This window comes from Nycticebus coucang, chromosome 3, assembly GCF_027406575.1.
Source record: "Nycticebus coucang isolate mNycCou1 chromosome 3, mNycCou1.pri, whole genome shotgun sequence".
Taxonomy (NCBI): Eukaryota; Metazoa; Chordata; class Mammalia; order Primates; family Lorisidae; genus Nycticebus; species Nycticebus coucang.
The window spans coordinates 124,225,544-124,249,360 of NC_069782.1; the positions used below are offsets into that span (position 1 = coordinate 124,225,544).

Here is a 23,817-nt window from a genome sequence, read left to right on the forward strand (position 1 = left end):
ACAAAGCCATTGTGGTCAAGACAGCATGGTACTGGCACAAAAATAGAGACATACACACATAGAATCAAATAGAAAACCAGGAAATGAAACTAACCTATTCTTCGATAAAGCAAACAAGAACATACCTTGGGGGAAAGACTCCCTATTCAATAAATGGTGTTGAGAGAACTGGATATCCACATCTAAAAGACTGAAACTGGACCCATACCTTTCCCCACTCACAAAAATTGATTCAAAATGGATAAACGACGTAAATGTAACGCATGAAATAATAAAAATCCTCAAAGAAAGCATAGGAAAAACACTGGAAGATATTGGCCTTGGGAAAGACTTCATGAAGAAGATTGCCTTGACAATCGCAACAACAAAAATAAACAAGTGGGACTTAATGAAACTGAAAAGTTTCTGTACTGCTAAGGAGACAGCAACCAAAGCAAATAGACAACCTACACAATGGGAAAGGATATTTGCATATTTTGAATCAGACAAAAGCTTGATAACTAGGATCTATAGAGAACTCAAATTAATCCACATGAAAAAAGCCAACAATCCCATGTATCAATGGGCAACAGACATGAATAGAAACTTCTCTAAAGAAGACAGATGAATGGCTAACAAACACATGAAAAAATGTTCATCATTTTTTCTGTCACCTATCTATTAGAGAAATGCAAATCAAAACTACCCTGAGATACCATCTAACCCCAGCAAGAATGGCCCACATCTCTAAACTGCAGATGCTGGCATGGATCTGGAGAGAAGGGAACTCTTTTACACTGCTGGTGGGACTGCAAACTAGTACAACCTTTTTGGAAGGGAATATGGAGAAACCTCAAAGCACTCAACCTAGACCTCCCATTTGATCCTGCAATCCCATTACTGGTCATCTACCCAGAAGGAAAAAAATCTTTTTATCATAAGGACACCTGCACTAGACTGTTTATTGCAGCTCAATTTACAATCACCAAAATGTGAAAACAGCCTAAATGCCCACCAACCCAGGAGTGGATTAACAAGCTGTGGTATATGTACACCATGGAATACTATTCAGCCATTTAAAAAAAATGGAGACTTTACATCCTTTGTATTAACTTGGATGGAAGTGGAAGACATTATTCTTAGTAAAGCATCACAAGAATAGAGAAGCATAAATCCTATGTACTCAATTTTGATATGGGGACAATTAATGACAATTAAGGACATGGTGGGAGTTGGGGAAGGGGAGAGCAGAGAGAGAAAGAAGGAGGGATGGGTAGAGAAAGGAAGAGCAGAGAGAGGGAAGAAGGGAGGAGGTGGGGCCTTGATGTGTGTCACACCTTTTGGGGGCAAGACACGATTGCAAGACGGACTTTGCCTAACAAATGCAATCAGTGTAATCTGGTTTATTGTACCCTCGATGAATCCCCAACAATAAAAAAAAATGCATGTTCTTATAGAATGAAGGGGCACATTAGAGTTATATTCATATGATCAATCAATACAATTTTACATTTAAGCTTCCTATATCTAAAGAAGAGTATGGCTACTTTTTGATGTTTGACTGCTATAAGTGTTGAATCCTCACCCCACCTCTTCCCCTTCTACACACATCTCCACATGCTCATAAAGAAGCCCACATGCTCCATCCTTTGGCACAAACAGGAAGTCTGAGTCACACAAACCCTGGTCTGCACATGGGAATCCTCAGCCAGCCCCTTCCCTGTCCAGCACAGAAACCTCATGCCAGTGTCCTTTCCCTGCTGTCTCAGGCCATTGTTGGATGTGCTTGGGAGTTACTCTGCTCTCCACAGCAAGCAGCATTATGTAAGTCATAAAACTACCAAACCATTTGGAGTGCATGTGTGTGCCATCATTAAACTCAACACCTGAACCAAATTTGGGGTGAAAGAACGATCACTCTAAGTTTCTGTCTAACTACAGCCCTATAACTCCAAAAGGAAAAGACTAGCTGTAACCAAAAAGAAGAAGATACTAAAAAAAAAAAAAACCCTTTCTGTTCAACCTGTGGGAAAAACTCCCAACAGTGGTCTGATGGGGTTCCCCAAGAGTGTGAGGTGCCCATGATTAGGGGAATCAAGCGGAGTCCAGGTGATGACAGAGCAGCAAGCTGGGATCAACTATGGGAAATGGTGAGCCAATAAATTCTGCTTGAAATATAAATTAAGTACACAAAATGAGTTCCAAGGTAATACACATCAAAACTCAATATTCATTGATTTACTAACTGTATTTCCTAAATTCTATGAAAGTAGTCAGAGATTTTTAAAAATTGATATGGATTGTGTTTTTTTATGTTAATAGCAACAAAACTAGAATAGTATTTATCTGGCTGAAATAGGAGATTAGTTAAATACACTACACTATGCCCAAAATAATGGACTACTTCCATGCTATTCAGTTAATAATGTTCTTGAAAAACATTTAAAAGTAAAATACATGAAAATACTCTTTCAATACATTATACTTAAAAATAAGTTTACAGAAAAATATACACAGCATATGCCTCATGTTCTTACCCATTTTATGTCAGATCTCTCTTCCCTCATTCCTGGGAAATATGTATCAAAAGCCCAAACAATGTTCACTAACACTATAACTCCAGTTCCAGAAATTTATTCTAAAGAAAAAACCAGATCATGCAAATATTTGCAATAATTCTATTTTTATATAAATAGCAGCAAAAATTAAAAAGGAAACAGCCTATCTGGACAATACTATAACATTGGTTTAAAAACACACTATCAATTCAGCATAGAGAATATAGTGTAAGATAATATGTTCTCCAAGAGTCTTTAAATACAGAGGTTGTAAAGACACAGACATCTTATGATCCTGATGTTACTGCCTCCCTTCATGGTCTCCGCCACCCCTTTCTCCCCATCCCCTTTCCCTGTCCTGCCTGTGCACTCACAACTCTCTGAACTGCAGAGATCAGAGTTGCCCTAGCTCCTTCTTCACATGCACGCTCCTACACAGGAGCCAAATTTCAGCCTCCCCTCTGCCCCCCACTGGAAGAATTGGGCAGCCCCTGCATTACTTCTCAAGTAGTTCCTAGAAAAAGTAACTTTATTTTTCAAGTTACTGAGGCCACGGCTGCCTACCTAAACCCATGTTCTCCATATCTTCCTGTTTACAGAGGGAACCACATTTTCCACCTCCTCTTGCCATAGATTGTGACCCTGTTACTAAGTCACAGCTCATGGCGTACAAGGGAAGTTGTATGTGTCACCTCTTATCCTAACCTAAACACTTTTTATTCTTTTCCTTGTTCTTTTCTCCTCCAAGTACCACACAAAGAGATGAACCCAGGGTGACACTGAAAGCCAGATACTGAACATATCGAAGCTGCTATCAACCCAGTGTCTGAAAAGGCAGTTATGCCAACCACCTCTCCTCTTATTACTGCCATATGAGCAAACAGTAAACACCTGTTGTACCTGAGTTGTCATATCATTTTTTAGTCTTTTTGTAATGGCATTTATTTTACATAAATTATTCCTTTTAATAATACAAAGAAATACATACCATTGGTTTTTCTTAACAATTCCACCAGACACAAGGCTTCTTCTTGAATTCGATCTTCAATAGTTTTCTTCCCCATCCCCATATTCCGCAAAACCATGAGGGAGAAACGCCGGGTGTGCTTCCACTTTTTTCCATTGCTGAAAACGATGCCTATCCAGGACAAAAGAGATAGAAAGATGATGATGATGAGATAGATAGATAGAGAGAGATGATAGATGATAGATAGAGTGAGCAAGATACACTGTCCTTCATTGTCATCATTCTACCTGAGATTACTCATCTCCACAAATGATGCTGACCCTTTAGCAAGGAGATAAACATTGTGGTGTCAACTTCAAGAATTTCCATCGAGCCCTCTCCTTACTTGCCTCCTACCTTAACCCAACCTAGAATTTTGCTGTCAGGTTTTTTGACTTTATGCATCATTAAACTCTTCTTCACCCAATAAATGCTTAAATCTCAGAATAACTCTATACACTGTTTTGTCTCCATTTTACTGACAAGGCTGTGGAAAATCCTGCAGGCAAAACGCTGGCACTATGATCACATCGCAGTGAATCGTGGTGAGCTCAACTCACACATTAAATTTTCACAGCTGGCTTTTCTGAATGAGAGTCAATTTTTGGAGAAACAACAAGAGGCAAGTCTCAAGAGAAGGTGAGACAGCAATTCTACTTTGCAAGGAATATGGTAACAACCTGTTTCTCAGACGAGGGATACAGTCATTGGCTGATAACTCTTCTCATTTTAACATCCCTCCCTACATGTTAAACTAAACACAACCTAGTCTTAGCACCAAGGAACCACAACAAAAGACTTTCAGAGTCAAGAACAGACCAGGAGAAAAGTGAGTTAAGAGGAACCTTGCCCAGAAAGTCTCTTAGAGAACAATACAAAAATGACCCCATCCATGTTTTCTCTCTTTCTGTCATAACCCAGTGATCTACCAGGGGTCTGGACAATTTAAGGCCAGCTCCAAAAACAAGTGGAAAATAGTTCAAGTATAATAAGAAATGCTTTTTCTTATTTCAATTGCAATCCATGCTCAGTATGTGTTTCTCCATGACCATCTTTTCAGGGCATATTTTGCTTTGTGCTTTGTATTCTGTTGGGTTTCAGTATTTTCTATGTGTTTTCAGAATACAAGTTTGAAGGTGAGGCTGGAAATATTTCAAACCCTTTAGTTCCATGCATACTTCCTAAAATAGTGTCTGGGGAATCTATGACTCAGACTTAGAAGCAACATGTTTGGTGAATAGGATAATTTAGTCATTTTTCTCTTCTCTCTTTGCTCATTGACTCTTTCTCACCATTTTACCTGGGAAGAATTTAAAATAAAGGTGTCTTAGTGGTTAGATGGTTTGCTTTTACTTTTACATTAATCCATATTTTAATAATGGATTAATGATCCTTCATAGGAAAGTGATTCACAGTCTTATGTTGGAATGATGAAAAGTGTGTCCTATAAATGTCCCTAAGTATTTATGATATCTGAATTTCCTAGACTATTTGGAGTCTTTCCAACTTACAAACCCACACACATTCTCCAAAGACAAGCATACCGGATCCTTGGGTGATTTTTTCTATCACTGGAAAATGTCCTCTGTCAGAAAATTCTTCTCCCCGATCAATCAGGGCTTCCTTCACTGCTTTGTATCCATGCAATACCACGGTGGGCTTCATTCCAAAATACACAGTGAACACGGGGCCATAATCTTTTCCTAGCTGAAAAAGGAACAGAAGGTAGAAGAAAAGTGAGAGTTTCCTAACAGAAATGTAGATAAATGAGAGAAATATTTTTTATCTCACAGAAGAGACATTTTAATATTTATCCATGTATTATCAAATATCCCAACCTTTAGAACCAGTTACATAATAGGAAATTACATGATGTAAATGGTAATTGTCATCACATCATTAGTAATATTGCTATTATCATCATCATCAATAATAATTCTTTACTCAGCTCCTATTGTGTATGTATTATGTTCCTATTACTCTGTTGCCTTTATTATATTAACATTTTCTGCCAAACCAACAACTAATCAAATTTCTCTTTCCTTTCTATAGTTATAATGAATGGTGTATTTCTCCTCCTGTTTAAGGAAAGCTCCTACAACTTACCCCTAGATAGATAGATAGATATAGATAGATAGATAGATAGATAGATAGATAGATAGAGCGAGATACACTGTCCTTCATTGTCATAATTCTACCTGAGATTACTAGACTAAAAATTGTCCCTCATTATCCATTCTCCATATCTTGCTTTCATACCTGAGAACCTAGCAGCCTGATCATAGGCATTTCTCAGATTCACTTGAAGCTAGATGTAGCAATGCTGATGTTAGCAGAAGTGATGTGTGCAAATTACACACTATTGCATAAAAGATAATTGCTTGCCCCTCATTTCTTCCCCTACCTATGGGTTGAAATAATAGCATGGAGATGCTCCCACTGTGACCATGCAAATGAGAACAATAGCCTAGAGTCACAAGACAGTAGAACTGCAAGACTGAGACAAAATATTTCTCTGAATTGGCTCATACAGGAGAGTCTCACCGTTAGCCCCCACCTCTAAATCATTACCCAAGATAGGAATAAACTACCTTCTTTTAGACTTTGTGAGACACTACAGGGATAGGAATTGGGCCTCACTTCTAACCCAAGGAGGCAACATGGGGTAGTATGACCCAGCCTAATTAACTGTAGAAGAAAAAAAACAAATGCCCTCCTGGCTGGAATGCAGTCCACATTCATATAAGGAAGGGGCTCAACCATTTCTCTCTTCAGTAATGTTCTGCACAATGACAGAAGCAAGATGTTGACACCAGCTGATAAGGAAACTAGGTGCAAAAAATGGAGAACAATCCAGAACTCCCCACCTCAAGCCGAAAGGACCCCTAGACTGACCTCACCCTGACTCTTCCCTTGATATAATCTCATTTTAATGCTAGAATCATGCTCAAGATAGAGATTTAACATACTAATGATACAGATGATTTAAGAAGAAACATGCAATAAAATTATACAGGAACAAGAAAATCTCTACCTCTACATGCTCATATGTCACCCTTTTCCTATCCCCATGGGAGAGGCTTAAGCCTCTTTAAAACTGTCAGTAAATTCCCCATGGGAAGTCGGGCTCACAATTTTTCCTTCATGTGATCTCACTTGTGTTTGAACATGAGCGTCCTGTTAGGCATCTTACTAATTTCTATTACGTAGAGAGCCAGGGGCCTATGCTGATTACTATTGTTTTGCTGGAGTCTTCCTTTCATGTTAGCTTATTTGGTATCCTGAGTGACAGAGGACTTGCTCTGTTTAAATTTGTCTAATGTTGGACTTCTATTGCTATCTAACAATTTGTTCTCCATGAGGCAACCAGAGTGCTCTTTTTATAGTCAAATTATGTCTGTTAATGGCATCACATTGCTCTTATGCTAATTACAAGTATTGCTAAAATTTGTGCAAGACCTGCATGCTCTGGCATCCTAACCATTCTTTAGATATGACCTCCAGTTTTACTTCCTCAGAAAACCCTTTGACAATTATTCCTCCTGCTTACTCCCTGGTCTCACCAAACTCCATGACCGTTTCTACCATGTCCCTGTTGCATAGATTGTAACCAAACACTTACTTGCATGATTATTTCATAAATAAATGCTTACGGTGCAGATCACTGACTTTCAACTAGTGTGCCATGCCAAGAATATCTTAGGTGTGCCATGAAATTTTTTAAAGATCATTAATTAAATTGTTTTTAAAAGAAATTCAAAGCAAAGTAACTATATTCTTTCTCTTTGGTCTTTTATTAACATAATTTAAGTGTGTTGCAAAAGTTTAACTATAGGTTAAGCGTGCCATGATATTAAAAAAAAAAAGAAAAGTTGGAAAACACTGCTCTAGATTGTAAACTCCATGGTAAGATGGTCTTTTTAAATTTTCATTTACTACTGTAAATTTCCTGCATAATTAAATGCCTATTTCAATGTAGGCATTGTAAAGCTCAGAGATATTTAAAAATTGCTGAAAGCTGTGGATTAGCAAAAGGATAAGCTGTGATGCTGAAATAAACTTGGAATCTAGAGTGAAAGCCAGGATGAAGGCACTCCATAGGACAGTGCTCTGGTAACTGTTTAGCTGTCTCAGGGAAAAGACACATTCATCACATTAAATGCCCACACAAAACCACAGAAACAGCACACATCAACAACTAATGAATTACCTCAAGGAACTAGAAAAATAAGAGTAACAATTCCAAACTTAGCAGAAGAAAAGAAATAACCAAAATTAGATCATAATTAAATGTCATTGAAAACAAAAGAACTATTCAGGAGATTAATGAAACAAAAAAATTGGATCTTTGAAAGGATAAATAAAATTGATAAGTCCTTGTGCAGGCCAAGTAGAAACAGAGAAGTAAGATCTCTAACAACCTCATTTAGAACCAAAAATGGGAAATAGCAAAAAATAACATTGAGAAACAAAGGATCATATCTAATTACTACAAAAGTTCTATAGCCATAAGTGTGAAAATATGCAGAAAATGGACCAATACCTAGAATCTCACTACCTCCATAGACTCAATCAGGAAGAAACAGAACTCTTAAAAAGACCAATATCAATATCAAAGACCAAAATCAAAGACAATAATAAAAAACTTGCAACAAAATAATAGTTCTCAACCAGAGGTTTTTACTGAAAATTTCTATCAAACCTTCAAAGAAGAGCTAGTATATATATTGCAGAACCAATTCCAGAACACTCAGAAGGAAAGAACCATCCCCAACTCATTCTACATAGCAAATATCATCCTGTTACCAAAAGCAGGAAAGGATCATACAAAAAAGAAAAATTACAGACCAATTTCACTAATGACTTTAGATGCAAAAACACTAAAAAAAAATCATACCAAATAGAATATAGCTACACATTTAAAAAAATTATACACCATGATCAGATGGGTTTTATCTCAGTGATGCAAGGTTGGTTCAACTTATGCAAATCCATAAATGTGATTCACCACATAAATAGAAACAAAAATAAATGCCATATGATTCTCTCAATAGATGCAGAAAAGGCATTTGTCAAAATTCGGCATCTTTTTCTGATAAAAAACGTAAGAAAATGGCTATCCCTAAGACACTTCTTAAACTGATAGAAGCTATCTACAACAAACACACATCAGTATCATATCAAATGGAGTAAAACTGAAAGCATTTCCACTCAGAACTGGAAAGACACCAGGATGTTGGGCAGCACCTGTGGCTCAGTGAGTAGAGTGCTGGCCACATATATCGAGGGTGGTGGGGTCGAACTCAGCCCCAGCCAAACTGCAACAAAAAATAATGAGGCATTGTGCAGGTGCCTGTAGTCCCAGCTACTCAGGAGGCTGAGGCAAGAGAATTGCCTAAGCCCAAGAGCTGGAGGTTGCTGTGAGCTGTGATGCCATAGCACTCTACCAAGGGTGATAAAGTGAGACTCTGTCTTAAAAAAAATAAAATTAAATTAAAAAACACCAGGATATCCACTATTGCCGCTACTGTAGACATAGTGCTGGAAGTTCTAACCAATACAATCAGGCAAGAAAAGAAAATCAAATGGTATCCTAAGAAGGACAGAGGATGTTAAATACTTGTTGTGGATGACATGATCTTAGAAAATGCCAGGGACTCAACCAGAGCTTTCTGGAAGTGATCAAGAAATATAGTAATGTCTCAAGATACATAACAAATGTCCACAAATCAGTAGCCTTTGACTTCCACTGTTCCTACGTATTCATCTATTAGCACACAGTGGGAATTTGACCTGGTGGTCTTTTGACACTATAACAAGAAAACACAACAACATGAATCTGTTGCCTAGACACAACAGCTTTGAGACTGAGGTGTGAGAATCACTCAGGAGTTCAAGACAAGCTTCACCAACAGTGAGACCCCATCTCTTCTAAAAATAGCTAAAATCAACTCAGAGTGGTGATGTGCACCTGTAGTCCAAGCTACTCAGGAGGATGAAGTAGGGGAATCATTTGAGCCCAGGTGCTTTAGGTTACAGTAAGCTAAGTTATACCACTGCCTTCTAGCCAGGCAACAGAATAAGACTCAGTCTCAAAAAAAAAAAAAAAAATGAATTTGTCAATGTATTTAGTAAATGAGATGAAGAAAACTGCTATTTAGATACACAAAGATACCATGAAAAATGTTCCAGTGAAAAGCATATATTATCCAAAATCCAAAACTTTCAGATAGCTTTAATTATAAAAACCTTATTATTTACCTCATTGGGCATCTGATAAAATGATAGAAAAATAAAATCAATGTCAGTAGGGAAAATTCCATTTGGGGCAGTATGAGCATGTAATATATGTATAACCTGTCAAAAGTTAAATATGGGAATACCCATAAGAGCTTCAAGGGGAAAATCTGACCTCCAATAAGTCCCCTTTGAAGCCAGGCAAGGGAATTTTATGGAGTCACTTCCCTCTCAAGGTTACCAATATATTTTAGCTATGGCCTGCATGTATTCAAATTGGGTGAAAGACTTCCTTTGCCATCAAGCAACTGTTATGGCCATAGCAAAAGTATTACTAGAAAAATACCTACCTACTACCAATACCCCTAAAGAGCTACACAACAACCAGAGTTGTCTACAAGACATGGTCTATGTTTCAGCACTTTCATGATGTATACAACCATCAATCTTCAGTCCTTGTTGAAAGAACTAGTGTAATAATGAAAATCCAGTTGGGAAAATATATGGGTATTTTTACAATGGCTTGAACAAACTGTTTATCATTAGTATTGGTGAATCTAAGAGCTACCCCATTAAACAAAACAATACCTATCTCCTTTAGAGAGCAGACCTATGCCATCAACCTTGGCTCGCTCTTTCTGGCTCCTTGCGAAAAGACCAATACTTCATACTTCAAGGGACTAATCACCTAAGTACATTATAAATTACAGCACATCCAACCAGGAGACTTTGTTCATAAGAAATACTCTACATTCAAAAATATTCTTTGGAATCTCAATGGCATGGGCTTTACCAAGTTGTGCTAGCTAGTCCTGCTGCCAAATTAGTCCTAGAGGATCCAGGGGCATAAATGTCCCATTTTGCCCGAATTGTTTTACTTCCCTGGAACAGAGCATAGACACATGTGATTATGAGTACTCATCCCTCTCAAAGTTTAGACAACCTAGGTGATTCAACTGCCAGAGTAATTGCCACTGAAAATCATTAAATTCATTAGAAAAAATTGTATCATATTATAGAATTTCTCTAGATTATCTATGAACACAACAAGGATGTGTTTGAGTGATAGCCAACACCTCAGTTTTGTTTCAGGGGTTCTTTTTGTTTTTTAAGACAGAGCCACGCTCTGTTGCTCAGGCTACAGTGCAGTGGCATAAATCTAGCTCACTGCAACCTCAAACTCCTGGGTTCAAGTGATCCTTCTGCCTGAGGCTCCCAAGTTACTGTGACTACAGGCATGCACACTATAAGGTTAGCATTTCCACTCAGATACTCAAAACTGGAAATACACTGGGATGGTGTCTGAATAATTGCTAATTTTTCTCTCTCTCTTTTTTTTTTTTCGTAGAAACAGAATCTTATTATGTTGCTCAGGCTGGTCTCAGATTCCTAACTTCCAGCAATCCTCCCACCTCAGCTCCCAAACTGCTGGGATTATAGGTGTCAGCCACCATGCCTGCCCACATACCTCCTTTTATACTTAAATAAACACCTGAATTGAAACTGAGTTCAGTAGAATCATTGTTCAGATAAATTGTTGACAGTAAGTGCTATACATAAATAAGCTATCCTTTGACATATTTAGTTGTTTACTAGAAAAGATAGGTTCCTGGGTTATTTAGTTGGTTGCCTGAATAGATAAATTATATTACTAATTGTAGTCTTCAAAAATGATAGAAAAATTAGCCAGACATGATAGCCTGGGCCTGTAGCCCCAACTATGGGAGGCTAAGGAAGATTGCTTGAACTCAGGAGTCCCAGGGTGCGTTGAGCTATGAAGAGCAAGACCCTGTCTCAAAAAATAAATTTTTATTACAAGTTGGAATAATAGAACACTATTGTTTGTGATAATTTTGTTGATCTCTAAATGTTGTCTCAATGCATAAAAGGAGCACTAACACTACCCACTCTCATGATGTTGGCCCAGAATTCCATAACCAATTGTGGACATCCACAAGGAACTCATAGAACCTCCAATAATGATAAGCTTTGCTGTGAAATGGCTCATAAATTCTCCACTGTGAGTTTTAAGGGACCCCAGGCAGATAGCCTCACTTCTTCATGGCTATAAGGGACAAGATGGAACTGATGCAGAACTAAGTTCACATAATCACCAAGGGACATAAAGTAATCACATAAAATGATCACAGAAATTCTCTCTTGGGAAAAATATCTTTTTTTTTTTTTTTTTTTTTGTAGAGACAGAGTCTCACTTTATGGCCCTCGGTAGAGTGCCGTGGCCTCACGCAGCTCACAGCAACCTCCAACTCCTGGGCTCAAGCGATTCTCCTGCCTCAGCCTCCCGAGCAGCTGGGACCACAGGCGCCCGCCACAACGCCCGGCCATTTTTTGGTTGCAGTTTGGCCGGGGCCGGGTTTGAACCCGCCACCCTCGGTATATGGGGCCGGCGCCCTACCGACTGAGCCACAGGCGCCGCCCGGGAAAAATATCTTAATCTAAAGGAGGATGTGTGAGATCAGCAATGTCCCAGGCTTGACATCCATGACTCTGTCTTGGGTTACTGACTCCAGGCTAAAATGCTGATGAACTTTGAGATCCACAAAGGAACTGTAAAAAACATTTTTTTTCACAAACTACTGGCCTCAAAACAATATATAATATAATACAAAGAAACTGGTCCTAATCTTCACCAATGGTTTGCACATAGTACATGGGTCTTCCCAGACAGACTAATGAAAATATACCCTTCTACTAATGATTGATAGTGCATTCTTTGTTCAACCAACCAATGAAATAAACGGACAAGCAATTTATGTAATCAAAATAAATTTCTATAAATGTAAGGCCCCCCCTTGCACCTTGTGGGTGATAAAGTCTCTAACTGCTACCCAGGTTGCAATCTCCACTCCTGAGTTTGCATTTATACTCCTCTGCCCTATTGAATCCTCCTTTTGATAAGGATTCATAGGTCTTATTCCCTTCCATCTTCCATATAAAATCATATCTGTGTCTGAGGCAGTATTTTATTTTGTTTAAGGTTTTGTTATTTACTCATTGCAAGAAACTGAAAGAAAATTAATCACACTTACCATGCTTATGGATTTGCTGATGTTCTTAGTATTTAACTGTAGAATATTTCCAACAACTGGGAGAGGAGTGGGGCCAGGTGGCAGTTTTCCTTTGCCATAGCTTGCATTCCACAGAGAAAAAAGAATCAAACAAGAGAGACAAATCACCAGGACTATGAAGAGATCCATTGATGGGCTTTGCGTAAATGCAATTGAAAGCATGGAATCCAAAGGTTTTATAAACACAGGTGCAAGCTTATCTCTAAATAAGAATTGAGACTTTGAAATTTGAATAAACATTTTTTATCTTTGGTACCCTTTGGCCTGCTGGTAGAAATAAAAACAAAATGGTCAATTTAATATTGACTAATTCCCATGTTCCTGTGGATATTCCAACTAAAAAACAACTCTCACTTCATTAGAGATAGTGGTCTTAGTCTCTAAATAATAATAGTGAAAACTGTCAGAATAGCAAAGGGCTAATTAGATGGAGTTCATGATCACAAGTGATTAAAAGGAATATCTCATAAGTCAAAATCTATCATCATATAAGCAAAACAAAGAAGCCCTCTCTTTAGTGCCTATTCCCGAAAGATGTCAGGGAAAAGTCCAGAATCAGAGGTATTATAGAAAGCCAGTATTATCTTAGATAATAGTAGAACTATACCAATTCTCTTGCCATAGACCCAGTCTATAAGGCAGAAATAAAAACACTCCCAATTGATAAGAAGTCTAAACAAACAGTGGGCAGGAATCCATCAAGTCAAGAAAAGAAATTGTTCACACACAACTGAAAAAAAACCCCTGGCTATATGTCACCCATTCCCTTCCTTGCACATCCATTCCCAATAAGGGACTAGTAGTCAGTACCTGCTTTGCCACTTCTCACTTAGGTGAGGAAGTAATCCAGCATTTACTACAAATATGTGAAAATGTCTAGAATTTAACAAATATAAACAAGACTCCAAAGGCATTTGAGAAAGTCCAAGAAAGTCCAACAGCATAACAAACATCAAACTTAAAATCAGAGAACTCTGAGGAAGTTGACTAAGAGAAAATAGAAAAAGTGTTAAGATAATTATAAAAGGATCAGGTAAATTTAGTTATATGAAAAGAACAATTTCTTAGAAAAAGAAGTGGTGTTTAAAAATAAGATTGCAAAAGTATTTTTTTAAGAAATAAAATATCCTGAATAATAAATTACATTTATCTACAGCTCAATTTATTCAGCAAGAGGGTAAAATCAAGAATTTCCCACCAATAGATTACAAAGCAATAAATATTGCAATTATAAATTAAATTAGGTGACATGAAAAGTAGTTCTGGAGGCTCTAATAAATTGGTAGAGTTTCAAGAAAAAGAAAAATAATCAAACAAAAATGAGCAAAATAAATTGAAGAAAATGTTCGTACACTTATGAAAACAAAGGGTATTCAAGAGAATTTTTCTACACTGGATTAAGAAAAAATTTGGATCCACCAAGTCCTAAGGGGGATTAAGAGAAAAGACTAGATCTACAGAGTGACATCAGGAAGATGGCTCAGTAGAGATCTAATGTCTTCATGTCTCCCACAAAAAGGAACCACAGCAATGAATGAATGATATCTTGACCAGAGTGACTGAAGAAATATGCTGGAGAGCAAAACCTCTGTGGTTCATGGAAGCCCAAGATACCATCACAGAAAGAAGGGCAAGATATCCTGCCTCTGCCACACTTTCTTTCCAAAAAGGACCACCTGAAAGTCAGGGAACACGTCCTCTCACAGGCACTGAAATAGACTACAAATAGACTGAAAGGAAAGGGATGGAAAAAGATATTCCATGCAAACAGAAACCAAAAGCAAATCATATTTATATCACATAAAGTAAACTTTAAGTCAATATTGTGAAAAGACACAAGATCACTATACAATGTGATAAATGGAGCAACTAAAGAGGAGGACATAAAAATTGTAAGTATATTTTCAGCCAACACCAGAGGACTACATATATAAAACAAATTATTATTGGAACTAAAGGGAGAGATGGATTGAAATCCAAAAATAACAGGGGACTTCAATACCCCACTTTCAAAAATAGACAGATCCTCTAGACAACAACAAAAAGAAATCAACAAAGAAACATCAGACTTAAACAGCACCATAGACCAAACAGACATAATAGATATTTACAAAACACTCCTCTCAACAGTTGAGGAATACACATTCTTCTCAATAGCACATGCAATACTCTCCAGGGGAGATCACGTGACAGTCCACTGTCTTAGTCTGTTGTGTTGCTGGCGGAGGTTCAGTAATTTATAAAGAAAAAAGATTTATTTGGTTTGTAGTTCTACAGGCTATACATGATCCATAGTGCCAACATTTGTTTCTGGGGAGGGCCTCAGACTAATTCCACTCATGGTGGAAGCAGAAAGGCTCTTGGTAACAATTAGCTCTGGTGGGAACTAATAGAGCAAGAACTCACTCACACGCTACCACAAGGATAGGAAGGATCCCTCAGGAAGGATCCGCCTTCATGACCCAAAACCCTCCTATTAGGCCCAACCTCAACATTGGGAGTTAAATTTCTACAGGAGATTTGGGAGGCAAACATCCAAACTATAGTAGCCACAAAACAAGTTCTAATACATTTAAGAATTAATGTATTCATTAATTAATAATTAATTAAATGCAGTGTTTGGATGCTCTTTTGTCACTGCAGATCATATAAAGTATAATTTCTGACCACAATGGTTTAAAACTAGAAATCAAGAAAAAGAGAAAGACCACATCACATCACAAGATTGAATGAACAAATATTTTAGTGGCCCTTCTGCACCAGTTAGATCATTTAATCCTGTTAGGTTTACCTTGTTAGAGAATTTAATCTTCAAAAAACACTTTAGAATAGCAATATTTGCAGCTTAGTGACCCTGAGAAGATTCAGGTATACCTCCATGTCCACTTAATAAAATGTAAAGCTGTTTGGAAAGATGTGTGGAGAACACTTAGAGGTCCAAAAATAGACCTGCCATTCAATCCTATAATTCCTCTACTAGGTATATACGCAGAAGACCAAAATCACATTATAACAAAAATATTTGTACCAGAATGTTTATTGCAGCCCAATTCATAATTGCTAAGTCATGGAAAAAGCCCAAGTGCCCATCGATTCACGAATGGATTAATAAATTGTGGTATATGTACGCCATGGAATATTATGCAGCCTTAAAGAAAGATGGAGACTTTACCTCTTTCGTGTTTACATGGATGGAGCTAGAACATATTCTTCTTAGTAAAGTATCTCAAGAATGGAAGAAAAAGTATCCAATATACTCAGCCCTACTATGAAACTAATTTATGGCTTTCATATGAAAGCTATAACTCAGTTATAACCTAAGAATATGGGGAAGGGGGAGAGGGGGAGGATGGGCGGAGGGCAGGTGATTGGTGGGATTACACCTATGGTGGATTTTACAAGGATACATGTGAAACTTAGTAAATGTAGAATATAAATGTCTTAACACAATAACTAAGAAAATGCCAGGAAGGCTATGTTAACCAGTGATATAAAAATATGTCAAATGGTCTACAAAACCAGTGTGTGGTGCCCCAGGATCTCATTAATGTACACAGCTATGATTTCACAATAAAATAAAATTAAAAAAAAAAAATGTAAAGCTGGAATCTGAAGCTAGGAAGACAGCTGACACATCTGCCAATTATAATTTAGGGAAAAAACATATACTATATTTGTCAACTATAATTTAAGACAGACATCAGACCAAAGGAGAGGGAGATCCCAGATTAGGGGCCATGCACATGTACAGCTCAAACACAGAACTCCCAGTGCTGCTTTGTCTCCTACACTGCTGTGATGAACTGTGCTCAGTCTTGCAGAAGAAAGGGTCAATCTCAGAGGAAATGAGAAGGAAGGGGCTGACAGTCAAAGGCTTCCCTCCCCAGCTTTTGTCACTGCAGAAAGACAAGGCTAATAAGCAAACAGCAGGTCTATGAGCTTAGCAAGGAAGATGGGGACCCGACCTCAGTCTTGAAAGACCACTATGTCCAGATTCCACAGACAAGAACATGATACATTTAGATCAGGATCTACATGTAATCAAATAAAAATGTCACTCTTTATACCACCTCTCAAAAAGAAACTAATGTAAGCATAGTCTTTTGTAAATTCACTAAGAGATTGTTAAAGAAAATACCTAGAATAGGGGTCTTCTCAAGGATACCCCAGGAATACACCTGCCAGGTTCTTCCTGTGGTGACTCAGCTCTTAGGAATTTGTAAAAACTTAACTTCCTGGGACTTGGAGGCTGACTCTTGCTTCCACTTCGGTGAAAGCGTGAGATTCTGTAAAAGCTGGAGCCTGCTTCTACAGCTTGATGCCGACAGACCAATGAGAAAGGTACCCATGGGTTGGAACTTTTTGATTGGAGATTAAAAAAAAAAAAAAGGGAAAAACCAAGACAGCTGGAGAGTGTAGCCATTTTGAATTCTTTTATGTTGTTTGTTCTGCTGGCTGAATAAAATCCTTGTTTCCTCTTAAATGCAGTGTTTGGGTGCTCTTTCTTTCCAATGGGCCTCATATTCCTGCAACAGTTGAACAGCACAAGGAGCCAGGATGCCTGAGTTTGAATAGTGACTCTGCCACTTTTTTAGCTCTAGCAAGTGAATTTGTTTCTGTGCCACTCAGTTTCCCCATCTCTGCAAGAGACAGTAATCACACCTGCCTCAGGATCAAAAAAGGGAAGGAAATGAGTCAGTGTGCTCAGCAGGGCGCCTGGTGCATGTGGTCAGCAGGGTGGCCTCCTGTGATGGAGGATCATCCACACCAAGGCAAACGTTTTCTGTATGCAGTGAGATAGTCAGTACTGAAGGCTTTGTGAGCCATACTGTCTCAGTGGCATATCATTCTTTGTTTTCTTCTTTATAACTCTCTTTAAATATTTAAAATAATTCTTACCTAAGAACTTTACAAAATAGACCAGTGACCAGACTCAGCCTGCAGGCTGTAGTTTGATATCCCCCTGATTTAGAGCATAGCCCCAGGAGGTCCAGATGTTTCTTAGGCAGGGGTGTTGAAAGGGAGACTCCAGCACCTTGCAGATCTTGTCTAGCCACTATAATGGGAAGATTCCTGGGGGGGAAAGGGGGTGTACAGTAGACTCAAGAATGCAAAACCAGGATTGGCAGTGGGAGCCTGGCGTCCAACTACTGGTATTGCCAGAATTTCTCTCTATGCTGAATCCTTGTTCTCTGGGTTGGAAGAATGAAACCACAGACCACAGGCATAAGTGACAGGACAGAGTTTACTGTCAGGGAGGAAGATGGTTAAGCATGGTAAGCCAAAGAAGAGTGAAGCAAAAGAGGGGGACCAGAACCTCCGGCAGTGGAAAGGGGAATCCAAGTGAAAAGCTGCCCTGAGTTTTCAGCCCAGGGAGTTCAAATCCCATCTTGCAGGCAGGGGTTTGGGGGAAGTACTCCTCAATTGCCCAGAGATCTAGGGAAGGAAAGGATCCTAAAATTAGCATAGGAATGTGGCTCTTGCAGTTTTTGCCTCAGGCAAGGAACTAGGGTGTGTCTTTCTCCTCAAGGAGGAACCCTCCAGAACCTTTCAGGCTGCTTTCCTGACCTTGCTAGAACCTAGAGGATGTGACCTGGAAAGGGTGGCCTGTTTGTGCCTAGAGATGGAGGTCTGATTTCTAAGCTCACCCAGGCCTAGAGAATGAGGTGGGGGTTGCCGGGTTCCTGTCCAGCCCTGAGTGGGGGAACCCTGTATCAATGTCATCATTGACATCATGGGTTAATGGACAGAAGACTGGATGCTCAAAGGCAAAAGGCAGTCTGTCCTTCACAGGGTGTGACCCATTCATTCTCCCAACAAATGTTATAAAGAGTTTACTATATTCCAGGTACTCTTCTACCTGTGAACTAAACTAAAATATTAAGGCTTCCCCCAAGCATCTGGACTAATTGAACCCCCCTCTTGTCCAAAGGGATTTCTAAAATTGAGTTGCTAGTCATGAGAAAGGAGACCAGACTTGCCTCATCATGCCTCCCTGTCCTCTAAGAGATGTTCTCTGTGACTCATTAGCAGGCTTACAGCTGTGCAAGAAAACCTGCAGGTCCTCAAAATGCCTCACAAACCACTTCAGTCTGGGCATACTGTTAGGTAATTGCCCCCAGAGAAAGCCCCTCCCCCAAAAAAGCCCCTCCTGCTTTCTACAGACCAAGATTATCTACCCACTGAAAATTTCAAACTTAAGGCCTGCCCCTGATGCCTCTTCCGGCCAGAGAAGTAATTCCTTATTGGCTATTCTACCATCCCATCACCATTCTAAGACTTCCCCTAACCGAATCTATATAGCTCTCTCTCGCACGCGTGCTCTCTCTCTCTCCTCTCTTCTCCTCTCTCTTCCTGTCTCTCTCGGTCTCTCCTCTCTCCCCCTCTCCTTTCTCTCTCTCTCTCTTTTCTCCCCTCTCTCTCCTTTTCTCTCCTCCTTGGTGCTGCTCTGCAGCATCCCTTCCTCGCCAATAAAAACCTTTCGTACAAGTCTTGGTGGTCTGTGAGATCTTTGACGATCAAGTGCCTCCCCTTTCACTTACAACCATAGTTTGTCTCTGATTAATAAACCCTTCTCTTAACTCAAGCATTTCTTTACCCTGACTCCTGGTCTATTCAACAGCCTAACTTTTTCAGCCAATTGTCAGCCAAAGAATCTTTAAACCCACCTATTACTGCTGGGCCTCCACTTTGAGATGCCCACATTTTCAGGCCAAACCACTGTATGTCTTCCACATATTAGTTTATAACCTCACCTGTAATTCCTGTCTTCCTAAAATGTACAAAATCAAACTGTAACCCCACCACCACCAGTCCACTTCCTCAAGGCTTCTTGGGTGTGGCTCCAGGTCATGGTCCTCAAATTTGGCTCAGAATAAACATCCTGAAATTATTTTACAGAGTATGGCTTCTTTCCCATCAACAAAGCCATGAACAAGAATAAGACAAAAGGAACCAGGCTTTATGTGTAGAAATTCCAAAGGAACAGATTGTACATTTGTCAGACTCAAGCTGAGTTTCTGCATGAGAGTGACTGAGATGAACTTTCCTGTGTGAATTACTCAGTTTTCAGTGGTCACTGTGGAAGTCCTCTCATCAGGGGTTAGGAATCTGGGATCCTTTTGTTTTGTCTTTCTGAATTCTCCAAATCACAAGGTATTCCTGTTGCAGGAAGACAAGTCCCAATAGACAGAAAGAGTACCCAAACACTGTGTTTAAAAGAGGAAGGGTGTTATTACAGCCAGTGGAGAGACAGCTGGTAAAAGTCTCAAAATGGCCATGCTCTCCTATTGGCTTAGTCTTCTTTTTATCCCCAGTCAAAAAGTACTAGCCCATGGGTACCTTTCTCATTGGTCAGTTTAAATCAAGCTGGAAAAATGGGCTCCAGCTTTTACAGAACCATGGGCTTTTACAGAAGCAGTGTTAGTTTCCAGGTCCCAGAAAATTTCTACAAATTCCTACCCCGTTTCCCCGAAAATAAGACATCCTCCGAAAATAAGACCTACTTACAGGAAAGATAAGACGTCCCCTGAAAATAAGACCTAGCGCATCTTTGGGAGCACACCTTAAAATAAACTTATTTTCGGGGAAACAGGGTAAGAGCTGACTCACCAAGGGAAGGACCTCACAGGTGTATCCTTGGAGTCTCCTTGAGACCTCTTTTCTTTTAGACCTCACTTTTTCCAGGTATCCTCTCTCATTCCAGGTTTAGTGTAGGAAAGAATAGTTCTCAAGTTCCTCTTGAGCAGTGCTTCTCAACTAATGCCTCAATGAATTTTCATTGTTAAAAAGGGGTCGCGTCCCACAGGTTGAGAACCACTGCAAGTACTGAATGAACATAAACTTTTCCAACTTAAAGCTGAATTGGTGGAGACATAACCAAACATTTCTATACAGGGCAAGGACAATGATTTCAGTCTCCCAGCTATAGTCCTCTGTCCCCAACAGGCATCCAGGTTGCAGGGATGTGTAGTGACCAAGGGAAAGCTGCCCTCCGGAAGCTCACTGAAAATGTACTGACACAAGGTAGATGACCAAGAGAAAATGGCATACAAAATGTACTCCATGGGCATAGAATTGCAGGAGACTGATACTTGATAACCTAATGAAGTCCAGATGCTTCTGTACCCTTCTTCACAGGAGAAGGGGAGGGGGTCACAGGAGTAAATTATTTTAGGGGAATGAACGGACCTGGGAGGCACACATTATCTGGTGAATGAATATTATTAAAAATTGAATGGGACCTGAGAACAAACGATGGTTTGGACAAACTTCAAAGTTCTCCTGGGCTCTCTCTTTCTGATAGAAGTTTTAATCTACTCTGGTTAATAACATTTCAGAGAAAAGTGAAAAGCAATTGTGTTCCTCTTTAGGGGGTCCATTTGCAATTTAGATAAGGTAATTTTAGAGAGCAACTACATCCTGTGGTTTGAGAGAGACAGAGGATTGCTTCTTCCTTACTGTGTCTTCTCTCCTCAGAAAGTCTAATTTCACCTCTCCATTGCCTTTTTCCAACATTTATCTTTCAGTCTGTATCTTTTTTCTGACTCAGTTTTTGTTTGCCATTTCTCTATTTAGCTATGAAATATTAGCTATTAAGCCCAAACATCATCTCTTTACAACTGTTGTATTTTTAGTTCAAAATTTTTCACTTAATATTGTTACATATTTTTTATCTTTATGCTAGTATTCTCCATCTCTTCATTTTTTTCTATTAGTATTTTCATCATATTTTCTATAATGCCACTTTTTAGATTTACATGGGTTTTTTTCTGTTGTCTGCTTTTTATTCTCATTCTTTTTATTTATTTATTTTTGAGGTTATTTCATTTGTTTTGGTATTTGAGAGATAGGATCTCACTATATTGCCAAGGCTAGGTTTAAACTTCTGGGCTCAAACAATCCTCCTGACTCAGCCTCTTAGTAGCCTCACCCTCCCTAGTAAAAGAACTGTAGGCACATGCTTACCATGCTTTTTGCATGACTAATTGTTTTCACTCTGATGAAATATAAAATGCATCAGTTAAATGCAATAGTCTTAAGTGTATATCTTCATAAATTTTTACACATCTACACACTCTCACTTGTACAATTCACATTAAGGTCTAGAAAATGTTTTAAATCCAGGAGCCTCTTTTATGTGCCTTTCAAGTCCTTTTATCTCACAGTATAGGTCATTTTCTGATATCTGCCAATGCAAGTTGGTTTACCTATACTAGAAAAGTATAAAAATAAAATCTTATAGAATGTGCATTTTGATGTCCGAACTCTCACTCAACATTATGTCTATGAGATTCATTCATGTTTTCACAAGTAATGGTGAAAACATATGTCAATATAGTGCTTACAAGCATCTCCCTTAGTCTGTATGTAGCTTGCCTTTGATTATCTTCAATGGTATCTTTTAATGAATAGGAGCCCTGAACCAAAACACAGACCTACTTATAAATCTTTCCTCATTGGTGCTTTTGTGTCCTCTTTTAAAAAATATTTGCAGAGTTCAAGATCTTACATTCCTTCTCTTTTATTTCACATTAAAAGCTTGATAGTTTTAGTTTGTCATGCTTATGTCTATGATCCATCTCAAATGAGTGTATGTAAAAAACTTGTAGGAAACAAGTTGCATTTTCTTGCAACTGAATATCCATTTGATCTAGTATTGATTTGGGTATTAGGTAGCTAGGAACAGCTCTCCTGAGGAGACAAGGCAGGGGTCTTTACTTCATGCTTGCCCAGGACTTCACAATTAGGTGGAATGAGAGTTCAGGGCCTTCTCAGGTCTTTGCTGATTATGTATGGCCTGCTAATATTCCTGGTGTCACTGGACAAAGAGGGTCTAGCTGCCTGTCACTGTCAGCCAATACGCAGAGACAGGGATAGGTCCACCAAACTTCATTTGTCAGAAAGCCAGGATTCTGGAGAACAGTGAGAGTAGCCTCTGCAAGACTGCTCCGATCTTACAGTTTTATACATTTAAGTTCAAAGTGAAGACCATGTTAATTCTTATCTTAAACAATAATTGGCAGAACCCATCACTCATACACAATGAAATTAATTTAAAAGTTAATACCCTAAATCAATCAACCTAAACTACTCAAGATAGGGTTGGAGCTAAATTTACAATAGAGTAAGAATAGGAGACAGAGGGTGAGACCTAAACTGACCAGACCAGCTGCTTCAATGTCTGCGGTAGACTGCCTGACTCCCTCTTATTTTCACCATATGTGCTTTCATTCCCCACTCCTATTATTACATTTCATATCTATGAAACAGATTTTAAATGTAAATAATTACTGTGATTTACTGCATTTGTCCTGGGATTGAACTTATTCAGGCAGAGGTAAGTTTAAAGTTATACTGGGAATAACATGCAGCACAGTTAATAAAAGACAACAAGGGCCGCTGAGCACCCGTAGCACAGTGGTTATGGCACAGGCCACATGCACTGAGGAGGCTGGTGGGTTTGAACCTGGGCCAGCTAAGCAACAATGACAACTGCAATAATAACAACAACGACAAAAAGATAAGGGTACACTAAATACAGCAACAAATAAAAATGTCTAATATACTTCCCATCCCTACAACTCAAGTTTTTAACCCTCATCTCCACACAGTTCTGCAGTCCACTGATCCAGCTTGAATTTGCTAGTTTTTCACAGGGAGATAAGGTTAGATGTGGGAAGGATGCAATCCAGACAATTTGACCACTGTAGGAGTTGCAAATAGTATTTCCCTACTTGCCACTCCACTTTTCCTTGAGTCAAGTCTTTCCCTCCAAGTCCTGAGGATAGCCTTGTTAGTGGCTGGAGTGTGTGTAGGTTTCAGGAAGCAGGGCAAGGGGACACTTCAGAGTATGGCATAGTGTAGCTCAGGAGGTGGCCTGGCATGCCACAACAGAGATCAAAGGTCATCTTCTGGAGGCCTTGAAAAAGTCAGGTAGGCAGCTTGT

The 23,817-nt window shown here is 38.9% G+C and overlaps 1 protein-coding gene across 3 annotated transcripts in view; it reads right to left on the reverse strand.

Annotated features, from left to right (window-relative positions):
* The window catches only part of LOC128580644 (cytochrome P450 2C3-like), an 81,127-nt gene extending 67,373 nt beyond the window's left edge, over positions 1–13,754 (reverse strand). The window contains exons 1-3 of one of the 3 annotated variants that reach the window (XM_053582774.1): positions 12,831–13,754; positions 5,088–5,250; positions 3,526–3,675 (exon numbers count right to left, since the gene is read on the reverse strand). In XM_053582774.1, the coding sequence (XP_053438749.1) occupies positions 3,526–3,675; positions 5,088–5,250; positions 12,831–13,109 (592 nt within the window). In that variant the 5' untranslated portion in view covers positions 13,110–13,754. The remainder of the gene's footprint in view (positions 1–3,525; positions 3,676–5,087; positions 5,251–12,830) is intronic. The other 2 variants (XM_053582772.1, XM_053582775.1) reach the window with 2 other exon arrangements.
* Positions 13,755–23,817: the final 10,063 nt, after the last annotated feature.